Consider the following 23,997-nt stretch of genomic DNA (forward strand, 5'->3'; position numbering starts at 1 on the left):
AATTTCGTATCAGTAAAAATTCGAACAACACTCCGTGCGAAATGGGACACTAATTGCACGGCGTACCAAGTAGCGAGCGAGACGCGATACCGAGCGGCGCGAGTTACAACAGGCTGGTTTGACATTTACTTTGACATTTATCAGTGTACTCTGATCCACGCTAGCGCCTTAAAAAAAAACGCCGGATGATCGTGGGAACAGCACGATCGTTTCCGATGGATCGCGGCCATGTCCAAACCGTGATCAGTGTGTCCCATGGATCCGTACACATATCACGGTGTTGTCACTTGATTTCCCGCGTGTATCAACAGTCCCGACAAAACACAGATAGAGAAGCACACTTCACTCACGATCGGATCTCCGCGCCGGTTCTCGTTTGAATCTGCGCGCGGAGATGCTACGCGACCGAAAGAAACGGAACATGTGAGGAAAAAGAGTCCCGGTTCGTAGCGGGAGAAGCTAGGCGAAGAAGCAGGAAGCCGGGAGCAGTTCAGGCCAGGAAAACGAAGAAGCAGACGAAGAAGAAGAAGAAGAAGAAGAGGAGAAGGAGAAGAAGGAGAAGGAGGAAAGGATGAGGTCGAAGACCGCGAAATGAGAAGGATAACCGTACCGGTAGTACGAGGAGGAAAGGGAAACGGCGGCGATGGCTGTATCGGGAACGTTGGAAGGTGGTTAGGCAAAGGTGGAACAAGCTGACAGATGCACCGGCGATAGAAGAGGACAGTAGAGAGAAGAGCAAGAAGATGACTCACCGTTCTTCCTGCCGGCGGTTTGCGTGACGCGTATGCCGCTCGAGATCCGCGTGGCAGCGAGGATCGTCGCAAGGACGATCAGCGTGTTGGGTCCGTGGTAGAGTCTCATGACTCCTCCGGAACAACCTCCTCTGGACTAGAATCCCGGGACTTGTCGGCGAGACTTGCTGAGGCAATGGCTCAGCGTCGACTGAGAGACGTTCTTTGTGCCCGCCGCTCTATCTCTGGACTGTCACTTCTCTCGTCGTCGGGGTTTTCACACCGTGGTCTACCGATATCCCCAGGGAGAGCGAAAACCAAGAGACTACCACCACCGACGGAGACGACAACGACGACGACGACGTACGGTGTACGGAGATCGACGGGCGCCGCGCGTGTTCTTCTGTTCGTTCGCACTTTTCCAACTCGTAAATCCCGCAAAATCAAAAGCCCGGCGGTCTCTGCCTCGCACCGTATCGGTCTTATCCGACTAGCCGTAATCCACCGTGCGGTCTTGTACACCTATTTAAAACCTATCGCTCCACCTCGCGCTTCTTACTATTGGCTCCTGCCCCAATTCCTTGTCCAATGATACACTCTCGCGCGCGTTCACCTCCTTTTCAGATCGAGACGTACGCGGCCGGATCGGAGTGGTGGCAGAAAGTGTCGGGTAGTAGGTGGTAGGTGGCAGCGACAACGGGTAGGTGGTAATATCTCCGGATGTTTGGAAGGCGCCGCGCTAATAATCGGCCCTGGAAAAGTGTCCGTTCTTCGTACCCCTTCTCCACGAGAGCCGGGCCCCCCTCTCTCTCTCTTCTGTACGGGCCCGTTCCGTTTCGTTTCGTTGCGTCGCGTTTCTATCGCGCCTGCCGCCGCCGCCGATTCCGCTCGATGAAGGTGAAGGGGTTTTGCGTTCCGAGGCTCGCTACCACAGCCAAGATCGCCCCGCTAACTTCTGCACGCCTTTCTTGCGCCTGTCTACGTGCCCGTTTTACCGTCTATCGGTTTGTCTGACTCTGATAGCGCAGCGTACACGTGGTGGGGCCCCGGATGCCTTCCTCTCTCAGGCTCTATACGCTCCAGCTACCTTCTACCAGCCAGCAGAAGCTTCCTCCGATCCGGACACATGCCCCACGGTCGTCGACGGCTATTCTTTCAGCACCGGCATTTCGTAAGACACGTTTTGATAGCGTTTGACCGGACACGCCTGGCCTACGTACACCTTGGCAATGAGCTGCTAGCCGACCATCGCTTCGGACCGTGTCAACGAGCACTGCCGGGTCGTTCCGAAAGGAATGTGGTCTTTAATGGTGACTCGCAAGTGTTGAGGATCACGCAATTAGTACGTTTTTAGGATTCTCCGTGAAACGCATAAGGCACCCGCCACGGTTGACGATCCTCGCGGCAGTGACTGTGGAATGGGACTGAAATGTTTCACATTTTGTACATTGTGGTGCGCGATAATAACTTTTCTGCATGCTCTGAATGTTATTTTTGAACTCAATATCTTTAAAAGAGGATGCACCGCACTCGATAAAATATTGTATCATAAATATGAAGGCAATGGCGGAAGCTAAATTGGTGAATAAACATGAAGTTACACTGGTTCACGAACTGGACCAGGCAATCGTTAATTATAAACTTGAAGCGTACACGGTCAAAAAGACAAGTAAGAGTTCGAATCCAGTTCTGAAAGTTAACGTCAAACTGCACGCTGCTTATTAAATGACCCGGTATTATCCTTTCTACCGATCGATGACGTCGACTTCCATGACGAATGTGACTCGCGGCTTTACAAACTAATTGTAAGACACACCGTTAAATAAGCTTGACGTGGACGAATATTATTAGACAGCTATGACGCAGAAACTAGATGAAAAATTTTTCGACAGATACAGCAGCACGGTGGACCTGGACGTTTCGAAAGTGGTAGAATAACGCGACAACGGGTGGGATTTATTCGAATAGTATGCATATTTACTGGGTCTCTGAAATCGGATAAAAATACACTCGGTTCGCGGCTTGATCTACTCTTCTCGGATTTCTACTTTCTACTTTTTTCCTCCTCGGAAGCACTCAGTTCGATCCGTTTTAAAGGCTGTCGGCGTTTTAACGTTTCAGAACACGCCGTTGGTCGGAAATATATTATCAGCCTAACACGATCGCCGTCGCCTAATCGCGTGAAATCTTCCTGTATCGGATGATCTGAACAGAGCCGCGAGGAATGTCGGGTCCGTTACGATATTAGCGTTCTTTTCTTTAATCGAACGAAGTCGTTCGCCGGGAGCGTTTTATTCCTCTTTTTCAGTCGCTTAACGGGGACTTACGATCAATTATGACTGTCAGTTGTCGACGAACTGTGAAATCGTGGCCACGCAGGTCTCTTTTGAAAGCAATCGCTGTTGCTTTTCGGTTTGCCTGACGAGCGTTAGTAATCTGATTAAGCTTGTACCAGAAGTAACATCTGGCAATAATCTCTAATAAGCGCCAATTGCAATAGAAGTTTCAAAATTTTTTGATTCTCCGGACAGAAATGAAAGGACACCTAACCCAAACCTGCAGCTATGAACAACTTCGAACGAAATACTAAATCATACTGTTACATAAATTGGCGACGAGTAACTGTAGATTTATAGCTGCCGGTGTTGCAGCAAAACGTCCACAATGTTGTAGGCAGCGAATAAAAAGGTCGATCAACTTCAACGAAGTCTCTATCCCGCTGTGAACCTCATAAATCTTTGGGCGCTGGTTGTAAATTAGCGTTTGTCACACTTTTCTGATAATTGGCCCCATAGAAACATGCATTTGCATAAACATCCATGGTTAGCTTATCGTTGTATCACTCAAAGTTGCGATTAATCACGACGACGGTGGATATGCATTGATCTCGTTCAGGGGCCTTACGACGTTGGCTACCAAGCCCCTTTTCCGACTTCCTCTAGATACCATCTGTGTTTCAATAAACAACTTTTCTCTGTTTTTCTGAATACAGTTTATGGTTACAAGACATACATATATTAAACTAAGTAGCTTTTACAAGCCCATGGTAGCTAACGTGTTAAGCTAGTTTTACACCTTCTAGCAATCCCGTTGTAGTATCCAATACTGGAACGCGGCACCTGTGGCTGGGTCGAGTCGGAAGTCGGTAAGGTAGCCGTTGATTGAACGTGACGAAAGGGTTCGTCACGATAGACAGGTTCAACAAGATCATGTGTCTGTCATCCAGCCTTGTTAGACATGTTGTCGTCACCTTCTTGGCGATAGATTGGATTAAAAATGGACTAGACATCCATTCCTCTTTGGTTGAAAGATCAATATTTCGAATCAACTCTTCGATGTAGAAGTCGAGAATCGATTTTCCTCATTAGCCTGTTCCGACTTACAGAGAATCGATTGTGAATCGTACTGTTCCGTAAAATTTGCCGCGTATCACGCTAAATAAAACCGCGATTTATGACGCGCCAGGGAACAAGAGATCGCATCTTTGTGAAATGTTTTCTGTATTAGCGTGCGCGATGACGGTGAGAAATGTTTTCCAATGTCGATTATCTTCGCATGGGAATATTTCACGGTAAATTATCGGAAGCCGAGATAATTGCCATCGAGGCCTTTCCCGCATCCCCGGCGCAATCGAATATTCATAACATTAATGGTGAATCGAAAATTGCTGCGCACACTGTGCACAAAATATTTATCCTGCCGAGCTGTACAATTTTAATTACAGTTGCTTTGGTCAGCGAGTTCATTTTCCACTCGTTCGCGTGGTCGTATGGAAATTGTAATTATTCCACGGTGTTCTTTCATTTCGTAAATCAGTAAATGTTCGCCCGTCTCCCGGGGCGATCGAAATTGATGAAACGATTTGCATTCAATTTAGTCTCGGAAAGAATTCCAGACAGTGGCAATACTAGAAGAATGCGAGGAAGAACATCTCGAGAGGTTGCAAAAGAGCTGAAAGTCGATCATTCAGTCCGAGTATGGTTGAATATCAAATAAAGCAAAATGTAGCGTTGAAATTCAAGAACAAAACCCGCAATTAATTCCACAGCACCTGGTAGATTTCAGAGTCGAGTGGCGTTGCGGTAAATGTTTGTGAAGCGGTTTATGCGACTTCTTGCCCACGCAGGAAAGGAAAATGGAATTCGTCGGCGACCGAGAGCGACAGAGGGTAGAAAGGAGTCATAAATTAGAAACGAAGCAAACCAAAACGACGCCGGATAATTAGAGTGGCGAGAGAGGTGCATAGACCGGATGCGAGAGGAAAATCACGGGTGCGTCGCTGGCAATCCGCAGCGCTTTTCTCTCTGAAAAGGAAAGCAACCGAGGAAAGCATCGCGACGCTTGCTCGCGCGCGCGCGCTTGTTCGCCGCGCCGCGCCGGTGAAAAGTGATTTAGATCGGACACGCGACGCATTTCAACGCGCCAAGCAGCAGCGCCGGAACATCTTGATGGGGTCTGGGTTAGCTTCTGCCAGGCCGACGACACGTTCGCGTCGCGATTTCCATAGAAATCGAAAGGGAATTCGCGAACGTGGTAGGCGCGGTCGACGAGCAGATTTGCCGCTCGACGCTTTCCAACGTCGCGCCGAACACCGCTGAAATTCGATTTCCGCTTAGCGAGCGAGACTGAAATCGATTTTCCGTGACCTGCATTCTGCCTTTCCTCATCTGGTATTTGTAGCAGGCCTGGCCGCGAATAAATCACCGCTTCCGTTCTGAAAAGGCAACGAACGTTCAGATTCCTCGAAGATACTGCCACAAACATGTACGTTAAATTTCAGTTTTCAGAATGCTAATGTCGTGCAGCGATTTCATCAAAAGATACTGTTATAGACTACAGTTTTATGCCAACAAACATTTCAACACGAAATACCCAATTCTCAATAAGTTGTTTCTTGACTGGTGTATGCACAATTTAGTAACAAACAAACACTGACACAGACAACTTGATTTATGTTGTTATACGACAAATGACACTAATTTGAGCGAACACTTCCAGCAAAGAGGTCACTGTGAATTGTGGTTAATGAAACTTCGTGTTCAGTAACGGTTTACGCGCCCGCCTTTATGTTTCATGTCTGAGAAGCTTCATCCACGGGACTAGTAAAGCTTAAAGTTTATGTATCACTTTTATTTTTATATCTGTTCCTTCCGCTGTGTTTTTTAACGCAACATGGAAGACAAAGGAGGGCATTATTTGGCGAAAAAAATGTTTGAAATACTATTTAATATTTTAGATTTTATTTTACTTAAAGAAAATAGTATTTTATTTGAACAATCTGAACCTCGAAATAAAATACTTCTATTTGAACAATCTGAACCTCACAATAAAATATTTATATTTTAACCATTTCATCCACAAAATAAGATATTTCTATTTTAGTAGTCTGAAACAGAAAGTAAAATATTTCGATTTTAACGGCTAACGGTAGAAAAATCGAATAAATCATGAAATCGAGATTTTAAACTCGATAGTAAATGAAGTTTCAAAGGTTCGCAATATCTATTATTATTTTGAGCAGTAATATTTAAAATTGAAATTGAAAATAAAGACAAAGTCCAAATATTTTCAATATTCTTAAAATAAAATACTATTTTCAAAAATTACTGCATCAAATAAAATATTTTATTTTCAAAGTTGTACAGATACTGTAAAATAAATGGGATTATTTACTATTTAAAATACTATTTTCCCCAGCTCTGATGGAAGACAACGCTCCGAGGAATCAAAACAATGATCAGACACAACAAGACAGTCATCAGAAAATCAAATACCTGTTAGTTATTGTGGAGTAAGAAACTGAAAAATGTCAAGAATTTCTCGAAAGTCAGAACTGCAGGCGTAGGACAGAGCAAGAACAAGTGGTTTTTTTTTATCGGTTATTTTACGTCGCACTTAATCCTGTTAGGATTTTTTCGCGACGGGACCTATGTTTCCTGCGTTTTTATAAGGTGGGTTCCGAACCACCTTGGGCACCACAGTTTAAATGAGAACAAGTGGTCTTTCGGCGACAAAGATGCTATCTAACGTCATTAACACCTCGGTTTATCTGCGCGCGTGTTCTTCTAATTAGGCCAATAAAATTCGCGAAGTATTCGACGGTTGATTTCGTACTCGGTTCGCATACCAGTTCACCGAGTGTGAACGGTTCGTAGGTGCTTAAGTGGTTCACATTTCGCCAGTATTGCCTAGTAACCGGTTACGATAAATTTCCGACCAGTGCAATGTTGTGTCTGCCGATCTAGTTCCTTCCTATCGCGTCAAACCCGAAAGTTGTCGGCCAAGAATCTGCATCGAAAGTGAAAGACAATTTGTCCAATTAAAACAGATTTTGGGCGCGACGAGTACTTGCTGCGTTCACTGCAGGATCAATTGACTCTTTCGCTGGCTGCATTTAATGAAAAAGCTGAGCCAGCTGGTCGCAATTTTGTCTGTGAACTGCGACGAGTTTTTCGCCGACGTGAAAGTCCGTGTTAGGAAATATTGTTTCTTCGGCTAATTGTCGGATCGCCGCAACGATTGCACAGGATATTATCGTTCTGTTCATGTTAGATCAGTGCTTCCCAAAGTACCATCCTCTGATGAAGATGTCGCGGCGAATATTATCGATAAATTCACAAACATTTTCATAACTTTGAAGAAATCGCCGGGGCTGCGACGTCCGCCTCCGTCCTCGAGTCGGATATCAGGTGCCTCTCAGTCTACGGCCGTTTTTACCAGCAGGAATGGCGAACCATGTTAAATCGGTCTTTATTGAACCGTGCACCCTCGACGCAAGAACAAGTGACAAGTATTAATGTCGTAACTCCCGGTGAGCCGCTGATTGACAGTTATATCGACCACGGAGTGTATCATTTTCCACGGCGATGCATAGCACCGTTTCGTCATTCAATTGCTCCACATTTGACGAACTTCTTGCAGCCGCTTCCGTTGCAATTATTTAACAACCGTTCGAACTATAGTACATATCTCGCTGTTCTCAAGCTTTACGAGGCCACACTTCGAAATTTTATAACGTATCTAATGACTCATGCGTGCTGAAAGTATGTGCCAGGAATTCCGGATTACTCACGGTTCTGGAACTTCGGATTTCGACGTTCGACGTGAGGTCAACGAATGTAGAAAAAAAACATGTACAGTCACCACCCGTTTTTTGGAAATATCGGGTTTGCCAGAGAGTCCTGTGCGATTCATAGTTACATCCGTCGTTTTAGCATTGTATAACTTTATTGCACAATTTTACTGTCTATGATTCAATGTTCATTTTGTTGAGCAATACCTTTAAAATACTTGGTCTTTGGTAATGTACACCTTTACGTAATTATTTTATTCGATATTAACCTACGAAATATTGAAAGTACTTTCATCCGGATCTAACATCCCCGAGAACAATTTTTAGTGAGGTCGTTAAGAGAGTAGTTCGTGCAATAAATAAAAACTTCTCGCTTTTCGTCCTGCATATTTAATATTGGGTTAGCGCATTTAGAGTCGTTGCACATCGACAGATTAATCGTATGTCTTTGGTACCCTGTAGTTGAATTTTCTTTGACAGACCGGGATTGAAAAGTAATAGCGATCATTTCTGGATAAGCGTGCGGCAAAGAACCGTTCTAGCGAACAGCGTAGTGCAAAAACGACCGAACAGAGTCGCCGAGTTCCCCTAATTAATTGAAAATCAACGTGAAAGTGTACGACCGGTGGCACAATCGTAACGTTATCGTCGAAAACGCCACGGAAGAAAGTATCCGACAAAAAGGCGGCGTTACAGGTCGTGTCTCGACGTGTAACAACGATCGTTCGCCGTACTATCCCATTGATTTGTTGTCTTTCAAACATAATATAGTCTTTGCGTGACGCAACCGTAGAAAATGTGCACATTCGAATCCGGTACGAGCCGCGCGCTCCTTGCTGTGTTTACACTTTCGATATTCCCCGGGTTGAGGTGAGCATTTTCTGCGTTGGATAACACGTGAGAACGCCGACGGATTTTAGGCCCGTTTTTCAATGTTACGGATTGCTGGCCTGGCAAGTAAAAGCGTTCGAAGAGCACGCGTGCACGGCCGATCTGTTCCTGGTACACACCATTGTGAATGTGGAGATCGTGACTGTGTACTATCGATCCTAGGATCGTGGCTGAATAGAAGGTGCACGGACAATGACGTAACGGCCGAGCGATTGCAGAATAACGAGACCAGATTCTCGATCAAATGTAGCGCAACCGGATGAATGTTCCTGGTTGACTATGTCTTCCGAGTATCGAAACGAAAAACCAGCAACCGTGTTCTCCTGCCGGTACAATGCGGCTTTGAATTATTCACAAATTGAGAGCATTCTCGATCAAAGTCATTGGTGTGGGAGCAGAGGGCTGAGTTAGGAAACTGCTTTTACAACGTTGACTCGAAATCTCGAATTTATTAATATTAAATATGTTTCTACTATCGATCGTATTTGCTGATAATAAATTCTTAAATGTTTTCGGCGTTTAAAACAGTTTATTAATGTTAGGTTGTAAAGAAAGAAATGCAGGATTTTTGCATTTTAATTGCAATTTTATACCATTAAATATTTACCTTAATTTAATGAGTTATATGCCATTTTAAAGCATGTTTTACGCTCTATTTAATTATGCTTTTGATATTTAGTTTTATTCACATTTTTATTCAATCATTCGGCTTTTATTTCAGGATGTCAAAATGCGATTTTCGCATTATTTTTTTCTACGAGTTCAAACTAGGACGAAGTGCCGCTCAAGCGGCTCGGAATATCAACGAAGTACGTATGGGGCGAAGGAAGTGTCAACGAGTGCACAGTGCAGCGCTGGTATCAGAAGTTTCGCGCTGGCAACAACAGCCAAATATTTTAATAAAAGTTTGAATAAAATTAAATATCAAAAGCATAATCAAATAGAGCGTAAAACAAGCTTTAAAATGACATATAACTCATTAAATTAAGGTAAATTGGTATAAAATGGCAATTTTAAAACAAAGGAACAAAAATCCTGTATTTGTTCCTTGACTATCTAATACAATATAGAATAATTTACAATTATAATTGGCTTGCCTCTACATTATAGCATAACGAAATCCGCGATAGTTCTGCCTCTGCATTTTACATAATATCATTACATCCGCACTGCATTGTAACAGGATTAAATGGAGGGGCTGCTCCGGTTTCGTGGTTCAATCTCAAAAAGAAATCAATGCGGAGTGACCTGTTCTCTAAAAGAGGCAAATAACTGGGAATAAAAGAAACGAGGAAAACGGGTCGATTGACTGGAGCGATTACCATTAGCGGTCGAGCAGCGCTAAGACAGCGAAGCCAATAATACAAACCAGGCTTATGTAAATGACCGGAAGATGACGAACGTCATCGACGGCGTCCATGCAGCAGCCGGGTTTCCGGCAACGCACGTAATTCAACAAACATCCAGTCGAACGCGCGCCAATTGTGCAACGGGCCAATGGAAACCGCCAATTACAGTGGATTGGAAGCAATCGACTTCGGGCCGAGTTGGAGCCATTTAAAATGCACCGAAAAAAAGACAAAAAGAACGTGGACCGATTCGTGGGAGATTGAAAATCAACTTCGTACGTCGTGTTCCCATCGAGTCTACGCTCGCTGCGAAGTTCCGAGCGTGTACGCGGGCGGGAAATACATACTTTCTACGCAGATTTCTCTCCGCTCTCGATGTATCAGTATTAATCCCGCAAAAAAAGCACGCCCGCGATAGGCTGTCGCGGATGCTTGAACACGGGCGAAAAAATTACGCCGCCGGAAAAACGTGTTCGAGCATTTTGGAACGCCGGGAATGCGAATAGCACGCGTGCTTAAACATCGTATATTTTTCACAAGCTTCCGTTTAACGCGCATTTTATATTCTAATTATGTTTGAACACGAATTTACAGCGTACGCGAGCCAAAATTGCCTTTCGGGGTATGCGCTCGTTCCAGCTATGTGCCGTTGAAATTTCAATCAAACGTTGCGGCAATTTATTAAAAGCTTCGGAACTTAGGTTTCGCGAGCACGATAATTGCCGAGTGTATCTGTCAATTTAAAAATGTGGGATGCATATGTTTGCAATTACCAATATGAATGATATAACACAGTGAAGTGAAATCCGTTGGGTTAAGACGATAGACTCGTTTCCAGGATTGCAAGGGTGCGGGATTCGCCTTCTCAGTTCTCGATATTAATGTATTGTATAGTATTGTTCCCACAAAGAAGGATGCGTTGCAAGCACACGACGCCTCGAGAATGCTGTCAACGATAATTGTTCAGCTTGCGCGTAATATATATTCCGCTGTCTATTACTTTATTCGTGACCTACTGGTATTTTCATCGATACAAATTTCTGAAACACGTGGGTAGTATCTAAACTTGCGAGGCGATCCTCCCACGCAATTTCTGCGTTATACTCATCGCGTGATTTAACAGAATAACAACGGTGGAGGAATTGCTCTCGTTTCGTTAGCCGAACCCGAAGAGAAATCAATGCTGTGTTGACCTGTTCTCTCTCTGAGAGAGGTAAAGGCTTCGTCGGCAAAAAGAGAATAGGGAAAACGAAGCGATTAATTCAGGTAGTACCCATTAACGGTTCTACCGGCGGGATTCCGAGCCAACAAGACCACCCGGGCTTATGTAAATACTCGGAAGATGACGAACGTCACCGGCACTGGCACGAGATCTAGGTTTCCGGCAATGCACGTGATTTAACAAACACTCGGGGAGCGTGCTTCGATTGTGCAACTAGTTGCCCGGTTAATGGAAACCAATTACCGCTGATTGGGTGTAATCGTCGGGGTAAATCGTTGCCAACTATTAACCCTTCGGAGGTCGGCCACCGAAAAATCTCTTCCCGAGACGCTGCGTCCGAAGCACTCGATAACAATGTCCGACATCCATTTTGCGATTCTCGTTTCTTCTCCGTCCTCACTTTTTCCGCAGCTTGTGGACATACATACTCAACTTTGCGAAATTTTTCTACTTTCACCGTAAAAGATATCTGAATGATTTTTGCGTAGAATGATTCTCTAGACTCTTCTGAATGCTGTGATATATTTTTTTATAATAGAGCGACAATGTCTAATTGTATCATGGAATAAAACGCACGTTCCTTCTGTAGAACTTTTCAGCAGTGATGTATAGCGATTTGCTGCGCGTTTGACATGTAAATGTCCAGAAGTATTTTTAAAGAATTTTGAGCTTCGTCCAAGTTCGTACTACGTGACTGTTAGTTTCTGTTTCACGCACCGGGGAAGCTCTGTGCGTGTACGCGCGCGAAAAACACTTTCTTCGCGGATTTCTCTCTGCTCTTGCTGTATGGCCATTAACTTTGCAAAAAATCGGGTGTCGTAGATGCTTGTGTGCAGCAGGAAAAATTCAACCGACATCATCAACATGGAACTCGAAGTATCGAACTTGTCTGAAGCAGTACAGTTTACATTTTAGCATTCGTCGGATTTCGTCTGCGTTTTATTCAGATGGAAATGGAAGAATGACGAGGACAGGTACGTGTACAATTTGCCTTTCAATTGCATTGTATCTCTGCGATAAAGATATTTATTTTGTACAGCAGTTCAGCGAGCGAATCACTTCTCTTCTATCAAGATGAATTGAATAATGCAATTGATGGAGAAACGAAGAGTTTCAGAGGAAGTTTTTAAAAGTTAGATTGAACCTAGAAGAAAATATTTTACCGAAAATTATAATTCCGAACTTACGATCAGTAGTGCACATTGTAATGGACATGTCAAAAACATCCGAATGACCATTTTACTGGATTGTGCACTTAACGACGCAGCAGACGGCGCAAATGAAATTGCAACTGTAACCGAGCCGAAACAGCGGAATTCCAGGGAGTTTTAAGGGCTTAGTCCTAGGATGGGTAATGGGATAGAGTCTAGGAAGTTCAGGTGGAGGACACGGAATATAGGATGAGGTAGAGGGGTCGTAAAGTTCGGATGGAATATCGTGTTTCCCGGCACGAATGACGCAGTGTCCCCTGTCGTGGGGAAAACTACAAACTACAGGAGAAAACAATGCATGCTTTCAAGGCGAATGATATATCGATGCCCATGAAATATACATATAACGGAAAGGTATCTTGCGAAAGACGTCCTTTCGCACCCTTTCCTTCAACCCTTTGTAAATCCCGAGGAGTTATGATCTTCTTCATCTTTTACGTGTTCCTGTGACAGAAGCTTTACGACATTGATATTTAATGCCGTTTTGCCGAGTCGTACTTAGTAATAACAATTTTCATGAAACATCTTCGTCTCGAATAATCGACATTCTGTCATACCTTACATCCCAACTAAATGATACCCATATGATAATGGACCTCCCTAATTATGATGGAACACCCTGTACCTCGTCGATCATAATTATCACCGGATGTAACGTCAGAATTTTTAACCCAGCTTTCGAAATGGATATGCAGAGCATTAAGATCGGCGTGACTATTTGAGTTCAATTGGATCTACAGCGGCGGTTTCCAACCTGGGAGTCGCGGACTATTGCCAGGGGAGGCGCTAAAATTTTGCTGTTATAAAGTTATTAGTATTTAAAACGTGTCTATATTATTATATCTGTTAAAAGATAGGGAGGCGCGGAATAGAAAGTTTTTTTTAGGGAGGCGTAGTAGCATAAAGGTTGGAGACCGCTGATCTACAGAGATTACGCAAACGTTGTCAATGCGTCATCGCTAGTCCGTTTAGCGGCAGTTTAACACGTGATCCTGACTTCGCAACGACAAATTTACTGATCGTGAATCGAATGACCTCCCTTTAGATCGTGTTTCTCGAGTCATCGTCGGAATAATACGCGAGACATTTACTTCGTGTCGTTGTGTGTATTGATCAACGCGAGGCTCAGCATGCGGCGTCGTGGATCTCGTGGAATAGATTTCCCGTGGTTCGCAATAACGTTCGATTCATTCACAGTCGAAGACAGGTAGGGTCGTGGGTCATTGAAACTCGGACATAGTTGTGTAATCTCCTAGCGGATTGACCAACTAGCACTTTCAATGTCGCAGAAGTTGATCAACTCTCCGAGTCGACTGACCTTTGTGAAATATTCTCGTACAGTCGAGTAAAAGCGTTCGATCGACCGTGGTCTTCTCATTCTTCTAATGATTTCTCCACGTTTACATTTTCTGAATAATATCTCATTGTAAGAATAATTATCTAATTATATGTCAGAGAATTATTACCAATACTTTTTGCTCCTGCTTTCACGAGACTATTTTAAAAGTGTGGTTCACTTTTATATATTTTTGCCCAGATTATTTTAACGACAGACAATAAAACCGATAGTGCTCGTGAAACCGGTAGGTGTTACGCCTTCATTAAATTATCATTTGCGACAGGAAATCAGGCACAATTAGGACAATTAAGCAGACCAAGCCAGTAACTACGATTGTGCAAAGCGAATCGCACGACGTTGCTTTACGGGGAAATTAACGAACTCGTTTTGCGGTTCGCGTTGGTTGATTTTGCATGTCAGAATGGACGATAATTTCTGCGGTGTAGCACCGGACGGGATTTAATTACTATACCCGGGCTCGATGGGATCAATGAATCAATTTATCATTCAATTTCCATGATTGTTCTGTCGGAAGATTGAATTTAATTACCGATACCGATATGTATTCCTATATATTTCCGACAATATTCATTCGATACGTTTAATATTCGTTACCATGAACTTCCAATAGAAGTTCCTGGACATGTGCATGTTTGCAAGTATACAGGGTGTCGCAAAAATGTTGTACTTCCTTGAAAGGGCTGATTCCTGCGGTCATTTGAAGTAACTTTCTCTGTAAATGTTTATACAGATAATTATTTAATATAATTACGGGAATCGATAAGTTGGCTGTCGAAAGGTAGATGTCCGAATGGCAACGCGTTTCTCTTGTTAACGAAATCGCGCTGCCGAATCGGTCAGAACGTTTGCTCGAGCGAGGATTATTCACGGTTACGTCAACTCGCCGTAGATCGGTGTTTAATTAGACCAGGATCTGAAACGCTGAGGAGTCGAGGTGGACGAGATGTCGCATCATTAAGGTTGCAAGAAATTGCATCGTATAACTTCCGCATCGTGGGCTACCTCGTTACGCCTGACGCGAAATTTTAATTGAGTAGCTATCGGAGGACGTCGCATTAATCACGTTGCTACGAATTATCGAATATCCAACACTATCCACGACAGCATCTGTCCCAGTGTTTAGCAAAAACGACTTCGTAAATCGATAATACACGTTCCCTTTCTTCCCGCTTTCTAACGGAACGTGTTGCGTTCGAACGACCACGGGATTGCCAATCGCCCTGTAATGGGTAATTAATGTCGCTAATTAACGAAGGCGGGCGGTCATATTCTTTGCTTGTTTGGAGTCATTATTTTAATCAACGTAGTAATTTTAGAATTATTAAATAAATTCGCCATATTCGACGCATTCAATTAATTAAGCAATTTTTATTATAAGCAACTCTAACATTGCCGGAGAAAATGACCTCGAAGATCTCTAATTATCAACTTCATTTTGGTTTCAAAACAAAATTTAGTTTAAAAAATCATCTGAAGAATTCCCGAGTAACTCTCGGACCCTTAAACGTGCACACAGCAAAATTCCTAGCGCAGAGCATTTCTAAACGACGTCTTTAGTGAATGATTATGCTTTAATAGACAGTCGTGCCCAGACGCTTGTTCCAGGGCGGAAGTTCTTAGGACTCAAATTCCACGGTTTTTCGCGAGCGGTTACGTGCGAACTGGAGCAGCGGGAGTGCAACAGGGTCCAATTGAAATTTTGTTCAGCAAATATGATTTCTCATTTCGCATTTCTCCGTGCGTCTATGCTGTTTCTTTTCGATCGCAGCGCGATCCCGCGGGAAATTAATCGTGATGGACGAGCGTGTCCAACCGGGCTGAAAGACCCTGTCGACACCGAGCAGGACCGACGGTTTGTTGTTTCATAAATTCGTCTCACGTTTACGGAAAGACTTTGTCCGCGGAGGTTTCTGCAGAAAAATTTCCGCAGGCTGTGCCCGAGTGTTTTTGATTCCACGGCTCGCGGCTAACAATCGAATAACGAGCCCGTGGCATTTCATAAATATGCGCGACGGGTACACGGTAGAAACCCATTTGAATCGAAACGAGCATCCGTCTGTTCAGAGAAACAAAAACCGTCATAACCGGCGCGTACACGCGGGAATAGTTTTCTACAACAGAAATTTTTCTTCGCCGATTTCGCTCTCGCGGCTTTTTTCACCTTCCACCTTTGCCCGTGAGAAATTACCGGGGTATCGTTTGCTATTTTTGCTCGCATAATGCCGGGCGATAAACCCTATTTAGAGAAAGAAACGAAGAAGTTCTCAGCCATACCTGTTTCTTGCGGTCTGCCGAAGGAAACGTGTCTCTCTGCGGCTTCCATTATTAGTTCTATTCATCCGAGAGGAAAAACCCGGAGGAAGTCGCATCGAATTTCTGCATACCGTAGATAGTAGCATAAGTAGCCTCTGGGGAATTATGCAAAATAACTGTCTGCGTAAATTGTGGGACACACTAACTAAATAGAAATTTCTTCCTTTCATAACTTTAGCAAGTTGAAAGCTACGCCGTCAATATTCTTCAGTTCTTTTAATCTTTCCACTGTCTTCGATTTCTTTCACGCAGTTTCATTATGAGTGCATAAAATCCATGTTTCGATATTTTAATAGTTCTATCCAGCAGTGGTCATATTCCCCTAGTGACTTGAAGAGTCTTTATTTTTTAGTAAAAAGATATAATATTCTATATGACATTGTCAGTTTCGAGCATCGTGGCGTAACTCACTCCAAAAAGGCGAAATTAGTAAAAATTCGAGTGGGTTCCATAACCACAAGTCACCTTTTCCCTTGTCAGTGCAGGAACTCAAATTTTGCTTCTAAAAAATCGCTCATAAAAATACAGATTTGCATAACCACCTGCAGCCCAGTCGTCAGATAGCTGCTGCACTTTAATATTCGGAAAATGGAAAGTGTGAAAATGTATCTAGAACTATGATAAGCGGGTGTTACAAGAGCCCAGTTATGTAGGAAGGGTGCAACGTAACTACGAAGCAAATGTTATAACAGAATCGACATAACGTGTGAAATATTATTGGATAATTCGTCGTTCCTTCGGTTTCCCGTTCGAGGGTTGCGCGAGCTCGACGAGTAGCCGAGAAAATCGCAAGTAATTTCATAGAAAACACGCTGCTTAATACTTTCATTTTTAGACGATTTGCATGTTAAACAGTAAATAGGTAAAGGTAAACTTGTTCCACTGGAAGTCATCGAACTGGTTTAATCAAAAACCGCCGATAGAAGTTTAACACGCATGGATGCATGCACGGAGACCGAAAGCAGCTTTTCCTTCGTTTCTGAACGTTTATCAGTTGACATTTCAGGCAATCTTTCGTAACTAACAATAAAGTCCAGTCGGTGGAACTGTGTAAGCGGTGTGACGGAAGGTTGAACATGGCGGCTTTTTCCGCTCGTTTTTCTCATTTTTTCCCGTTTTTGCAAGGGAATACCTTTGGCTGTGAGGCAAGTACCGTCTAGCAACAAATACACTGTTATGAATATCATTCAACACAGCCGCGATTAAGTCTTGAAAGTGACTTAATATTCCGTTCCAATAAAAGCATGTGATTTATCGAGAGGTTGGACAACTAGTTTTACCTGGAACTTGAAACTCGCACCGTATTACATATAGGGCTCTGAACGCCACACAAGTGTCTGGAAAGTACTGTAATTAAACAGACATTGTACTTTATTTAACTGGCCGTACCAAGTAAAAACTGAGGTTTCTAGAAGTGGTTTTCTAGCGAGACAAAGTTTTATCTGCAAAAGTGACGTACAGACTACAAAGAATATGGAGCAATCTGGCTTGATGTAATCGATCGCGACTGTCTTAAAAAATCATAGAAAACGTCCGTGCACTGTGTTGGGTAACTAAGAACGGAAAAATTATTCAAAAAAGTTCACCTTCGACGTGTATTACCTTTTTCTCCGATTCATTTTATTCTCATAGGTTTGCTCGATCGAAGTCTGCATCTTGGATCAAATAACTGGAAAACTCCGTCGAGTTGATTCGATATAAAAGTACAGCAGAACCTTGCTCTACCTCGTTTATTATGTACACGGAATCTTCTCGGAAAAACCGATGGCAAGAATGATCACTTCTTTCGTTGCACAATCTTAATTGTTGCATTTTCGGTCCCGTTTCGTGTAACGAGCGTAGCTTTCACTGCATTAATCTTTGTTCGAGCCGATTTGCGCAAATTAGCCCGCCTCGTTCCACAATTAAAGAAGCAAATCGTCGAATAAACAAGCCATTCGAGTCCTCAATGTTTTAATTATGAATCGAAATTGCACGTTGCAGAAAGATAGGGAATGATATTCTTATTTTATGTACAGCACCGTTTCCTAATCTTAAAATACGGTGTTCAAAAAGATAGTTTTCATACGTGTGATTAAGTAATTATATCTGTTCTGCAATAGCGTGAACGGAATGATCTCTTCGGCCGAAACGTAAGTACACACCTGTTAATCCCGGTGCTCGAGACCCGATATTTTTTTAAGAAATACCGCAAACTCCGACCGACGAAAACTTTCGAGAGCAAGTGAAGCAATTGAGCAACGAACCGCCTCTAATTGGGGCTGGCACACGCCGTAAAAAGGCGCCGCAAGGTAGGCTTCGTGTAAATGAATCGCGCCCTGCTTTCCGTCTCCTCGATAACGTCCGACAGTTTTCAACGGAATTAGCTCCCCTTAGACGTACCCAGTCCGAAACGAACCTAACAGCACAAACAAAGCAGCCCGAACCTCCAAGCAACATCTACTTCAACCTACTGCACCGTATACGGTACAATTCATTAAAAAAAATTTTCAAGATTCTCTAATAACTATTCTTTCAAATTGCATCTACTCGTGTTTGTCATAGCTGCATGACGTTCGCAGCCTATTCATAACGTAATGCAAACTAGTTACTTTCAGTGCACGTAATAAATCATAATTAGCGCTCGATAAATTAGGATTTATTTAATTTTCAGAGCGCAACTAAATATCCACCACAGCTAAATGCTAGAGCATAAATCTATGTTTTCTCTGCTCTCGCAGATTGTAATCTGCGCGCTATGTCTTTTATACGTTTTATCCTTTTTACGTTTACATTTCTGCCGCTAAATGAACCTTCGAGGCTCTAAATTGCTTGCGCATAAGAAGGTACCTCATCAACGCGGTCATCTGTCAATAAGCTTCGTTACTCGCCATCTCTCATCATTTTCTGCATTGAATAGTGTCGATGTCGATTTTATTGATCACCGTGACTCGCTTCTTCCTCGGCTGTTTCTCTACACGAATTAATCGTTACTCCTGTAAGGAAATATCAGGCACGGGAGAGTACTTGACCGATTATTTTCTCGTGTACGGAATACCATCGGCACGGTGACATTTTAATTACACGTCGCTCAGCATTGCTAGTCGGGCGGCTACGAGCCCGGCGACGTTGTACAAAAATTCCTTCCCTCTTCAATGAATAACAAGTTCTCCGGGTAAATAACACGTATCGTCAATGGGAAATGCATTGCGAAACGCTTGTCAAGATAGAAAAGTTGTCGTTCTAGTAAATGCGCTCAATCGGCGTAATAAACTCCCGTACGCCACGCGATATATGGTGTTCGTCTGTCGTGATTATTCTGGGGGGAAAAAAGCGGTCCGCTGTTTCCCATAATGCATGATAACGGCGCGTAAACACGGATTTCCAATTGATTTTCGTTCGTTCGCGAAGCCGCCGCGAACGCAATAACAGTATTATCGTTAAATGCAAACGAGTAGAAAATCAATTCGGTTCAGCGAGCAGCCGATTACCGGAACACCAATTTTTCAATCAGATTACAACGAATATTTAATTTCTCATTTTTCTCTTATTGTTTTCGTTCGCTTATTGTTTGCGTCATCGCGGCTGGTCGAACGATGTCCGTTACAGTAACGAACCGTTTCGACCAATTATATCAAAAAAATAAATCCTCGGCGAGAGACTTATGATAGCTCTGAGGTGTTATCGACGCGGTTCTCAATTCGGCGAAAGTGCACGCTGGCATGCAACCCGGTCGAATCCTTAATTGGAGCCCGTGTTAACACGGTCGTCGGACTATAATCGAACACGCGCCGCGGGCATAGTCACGATAAAAATCTCTGTTCGCGCATGAATTGCAATCGCGAACATCCATTCATGGCTCGTACACATCCATCGATTCGATTGTTCGGATATCGGGTGGAAGACGATATCGATGAAAAGTGTGAAATCGTCTGTTCGCGAATTTGTATCTAATTTTTCTTTATCTGATTATTAGCGGAACACTACGCGGAATCCTGAATGACTGCTCGGTGAATAAATTATACTAAACATTAGATTTCTGCGTCCAGCTCCGCGGTAGACGATAAATCATGCTTCATGATGGTTTTTAAATTAAACATTAAGCAGCTCTGTAATTTCGTTCGCTTCGAGCTGGAACAGGACGTGTGTGTAATTCTCTAAATGCGATCGTTCATGAACGTTCATTCTAGACTTTCATATTAAACAGCGCACAGAGCATGCATTTACGACGTAAATGGCTAGATGAAATACAAAACTGCAAGAACATTAAAAGAATTTATTTATCCTGATTTAACGTCCGCCTTTTGCAATTTTCTCAGAAGATTTTCACTCACCATAAAGATCCACAGCGCAGTGATAAAAAAAGTGCAATTCTCGAAAGTCCTATCCGTTACCTTCAACGACTCTGTCTACAATTCGAACGAGTTCGATGAAGTTGAAGTAACTAGTTAGCCAACTTAAGCTACCGCTTAGCTACCTGTAAGGTACCCGCTAGCTACCGGTTAACAATCATTAATTCCAGGTATCTGCGGAGTATCTCTAGGCTTTTCCGATGCCTTGAAGTTCTACAATTACCTTCCTGGTCTCTTGTTCACCCATCGCATCTGCGTAAAGCTTTTTCAATGTCTCGAAGTTCTGCAATTGCCTATCTTGATCTTGCTTAACTATCTTCGGATAATTGCGGAACAGGCTTAATGACATTTGACCAATTTCTAATGCCTAGTCTTGACTATCCTTTTTCAGTGACTACATGTTCCGGTGACAGCCCCCAGAATACTAATGAAAGATTCGGACCCTTACTTTGTCGTCGGTAGATTCCGGACACTAACGACGAAGTTTGCGACAGTATTGACTAATCTATCTGGTTAAGGACACACTTAATTAACTGCCATAAACCAGGATAGGCGATTTTCCACAAGCCACCTACAGTGTTATCTCTTGAATATTTCCCAGTATGGTGTTTTCAAGCGTATTTTATACTTGGGATGTACTCGAGCCTTCTTCCAATCATTTTCCTATTTGACCCTTTGTCGGTAAACAAACTTTTCTACGATATCACTGTCCAACATCAAATTTGTTCCACAGTTACTGTTGGGTATGTTTAAACACGTTTGTTTGAACGTGTTTGTTGTAAATTGAAAAATATCCTCAACAACATGTTTAAACAATCATAATGTATTAATATTGGATATCACTGTATTCGGGAAAGTCTACAGAATCTTTTTGTGTAAAGAACTTTCATATCTTTTATAAGAACATCACAATATTTGTTTGAAGTTGAAAAATATGTTTTTTTTTTCAAAGCCATGTGTCTCAAAAAGTGTGCGTCTAGGAGAAAAATTGAGGGCAGATTCGGAATCAGCGTAAAAAGCTCTATAAGAACCACCCACCAGTAATTAGGAAACATACGAAAAGTTGAAATTTGTTGGACAGTGATATTTAGACTGCGGATCTTCATGCAAAATAAAAAATGTTTGCATTAATTACAAGACAGAGGAGGCAAATAACAAATTCATTCTTCTTTTAATTATCTTATTAAGGTGAAACGCATACACTGGTGGCCTTAAATCTTTTTAGTACCTTCACTGTCTTAAATTGTACGTACCCATTTTTATCATAAATGCATAAATTCCGCAGTCTAGTGATATTCAATGAAGTCCTCAAGCCTTCTTCCAATCATTTTTCTCTGTGACCCTTCGTCGATAACCAAAATTTTCTACGATATTCAATGATGTTGCACTTCACGATAAAAATGCTGAGGATTGGTGATGATCTAGTCGATGGACTTCCTGCAAGTAAAGCAATAAAACATATTACTCAAGTTAAGTCGGTGCGCGTCTTCCGGCGGTGGTTCCCATGGATTGCGCTTCTGCCCGTGTTCAGTTAGCTGCTAAAGGTTCACCCACAAGACAGAGCGCTCATAAGCCCGCATGATGCAAAATAACTATTGCATCTCGCGGTTTCTCCGCGGATGAAATAGGCGCGCCGTGATGTAAGCACGTACTGCACGCGGCAATCTTTCGTCTCCGTAGAAGGCAGCGGACATTTCACGTTCCCGTGCATCAGGAATACTAAAACGCCGCCGGTGGAGTGACCGTCGCGTCCGGTATTTATGAGATATCGATTGCCATCGACTCGCCGGTTGCGAGGGAAACGCCATTGACAGCGAAAAAAGATTCTATCGCGCGCGCTGCCGGAATGGCAATACTATCATCCTCTCTGTGTGAAATCGCCGCGCCGGGACAAAGTGAAATGACAAACGCACAATACACGATAATATGTTCAAGGACTGTAATAAAAAATTGAAATCTCTGTTAATTAAGAAATTTTTATTGTTCAGCTTTCTACACGTCTTTCATCTAGCTGCACACTCAGTTCATACAGAGAGGAATTCCTTTTTTGTTATCGGTTCTAATTGCTCGATTGCTGTAAATTTTATATGTAAAAATATATGCAAATTTAATGCATAATTTATGTAAAATATATGCAAAAAATATTTGAAATGGTCGCCCTGAATAACTGTATTAGTAATGAATGAAACAGTCGAATATAGTATAATATGATATATGTAGAGTAGTTGTATAATATTTATTACTGCTTGTAATTGGCATTACAATATGTGATGATAATTTTTTCTATATTTTCAACAGTCAATTGGTGCCTTTTATCAGATAAAATTAATTTATATGCTGAAAATGTCCTTTCAATATCACAAGATGTGATGGGGGCGTATTTCTACTTTTTCCAGTATCTTGCTTTTATTTCCTTCATACCGTCGATATTTGAATCATTTAAGCTATTATTAAGTTTGGACAATATTTCGAAACCCAGATTTTTCGGAAAAACATATTTATATTGTGCTCTCACTTTTTCTCCACAGCCAATAGGTATATCATCTAGATTTTGAGCGAACTCTGTACTAATTTAATTGAATCTTTTAATGCTAACGTATTCGATCCTAATTTCGTTATTGTAACTGGCAAAGTGGAAAAATTAGCTTTAATAAATGCTCAATCGTCAATAAGATCATTTTTTGTAATTTCTGTTGGGCTGTCTTATTACATGCTAAGTACACTTTGAAGGATTCGTTGAAGGATTAACAATCTGGAAATAAAGGAGAACTTGACTATTTGGTACAAAATTTAATGAACTTAAATATTACCAAATATAATTACTTAAGTACTTCTCTAATAGCATGCACATGTTTTGCGTAAAATGTGGCTGTTTCAATCCTCGTTCCCCATCGTGTTACGACCGCTTCTGCTGGTAAAGGAACATTTGGCAGCTTTTCTTTGTAAATTTCTATTCTACGTGCAACTTTCAAGAATATCTGTTACACAGAAGCTATTAATTTATTGACAAAAGGAAAGTGTATTCATATTTCCTCCACTATTCTGTGCAATCCATGTGCTACACATGTTATATGTACCACATTGGGATAAAATAACTATTATTATTAACAATATAAGAACATTATTAACTGTTTCTTAGGCCGTGTTCATACAGAGAGCGGCAAGCGGTAGACCAATTTATTTTTGATTATTATTACATGAGAAAAATGCAAAAAGTATGCACAATATGCAAAAAACATGCACAATGCACAACATATGCTGTATACAAAATTAAAAAATATATTTTTGGAATCATCTAATGATGAGATAAATTTCTGTCCAGGTCCCATTTGTCTACCCATTTTCTATAAATAAACATCCGCAGTCTAGTCATCAGGTATCAAATCTGCCGAATAACACATACCGGAACCAATTAGTACAATCTTTGATATTAGAACAAAATACGATCGATTTGTTAAGCACGAATTTACAGTTCCGTCAACACTAAACCTCGGTCAAACAATCAGGTCTTTTTTAT

At 42.2% G+C, this 23,997-nt stretch overlaps 1 protein-coding gene across 1 annotated transcript in view; it reads right to left on the reverse strand.

Moving 5' to 3' along the window:
- LOC143208014 (uncharacterized) overlaps positions 1-1,312 on the reverse strand; it is a 55,204-nt gene extending 53,892 nt beyond the window's left edge. Inside the window, exon 1 of the mRNA XM_076422030.1 lies at positions 753-1,312. Coding sequence (XP_076278145.1) covers positions 753-861 — 109 coding nt within the window. The 5' untranslated portion in view covers positions 862-1,312. The remainder of the gene's footprint in view (positions 1-752) is intronic.
- Between the last annotated feature and the right edge of the window lie 22,685 nt (positions 1,313-23,997).

This window comes from Lasioglossum baleicum, chromosome 4, assembly GCF_051020765.1.
Source record: "Lasioglossum baleicum chromosome 4, iyLasBale1, whole genome shotgun sequence".
Lineage (NCBI taxonomy): Eukaryota > Metazoa > Arthropoda > Insecta > Hymenoptera > Halictidae > Lasioglossum > Lasioglossum baleicum.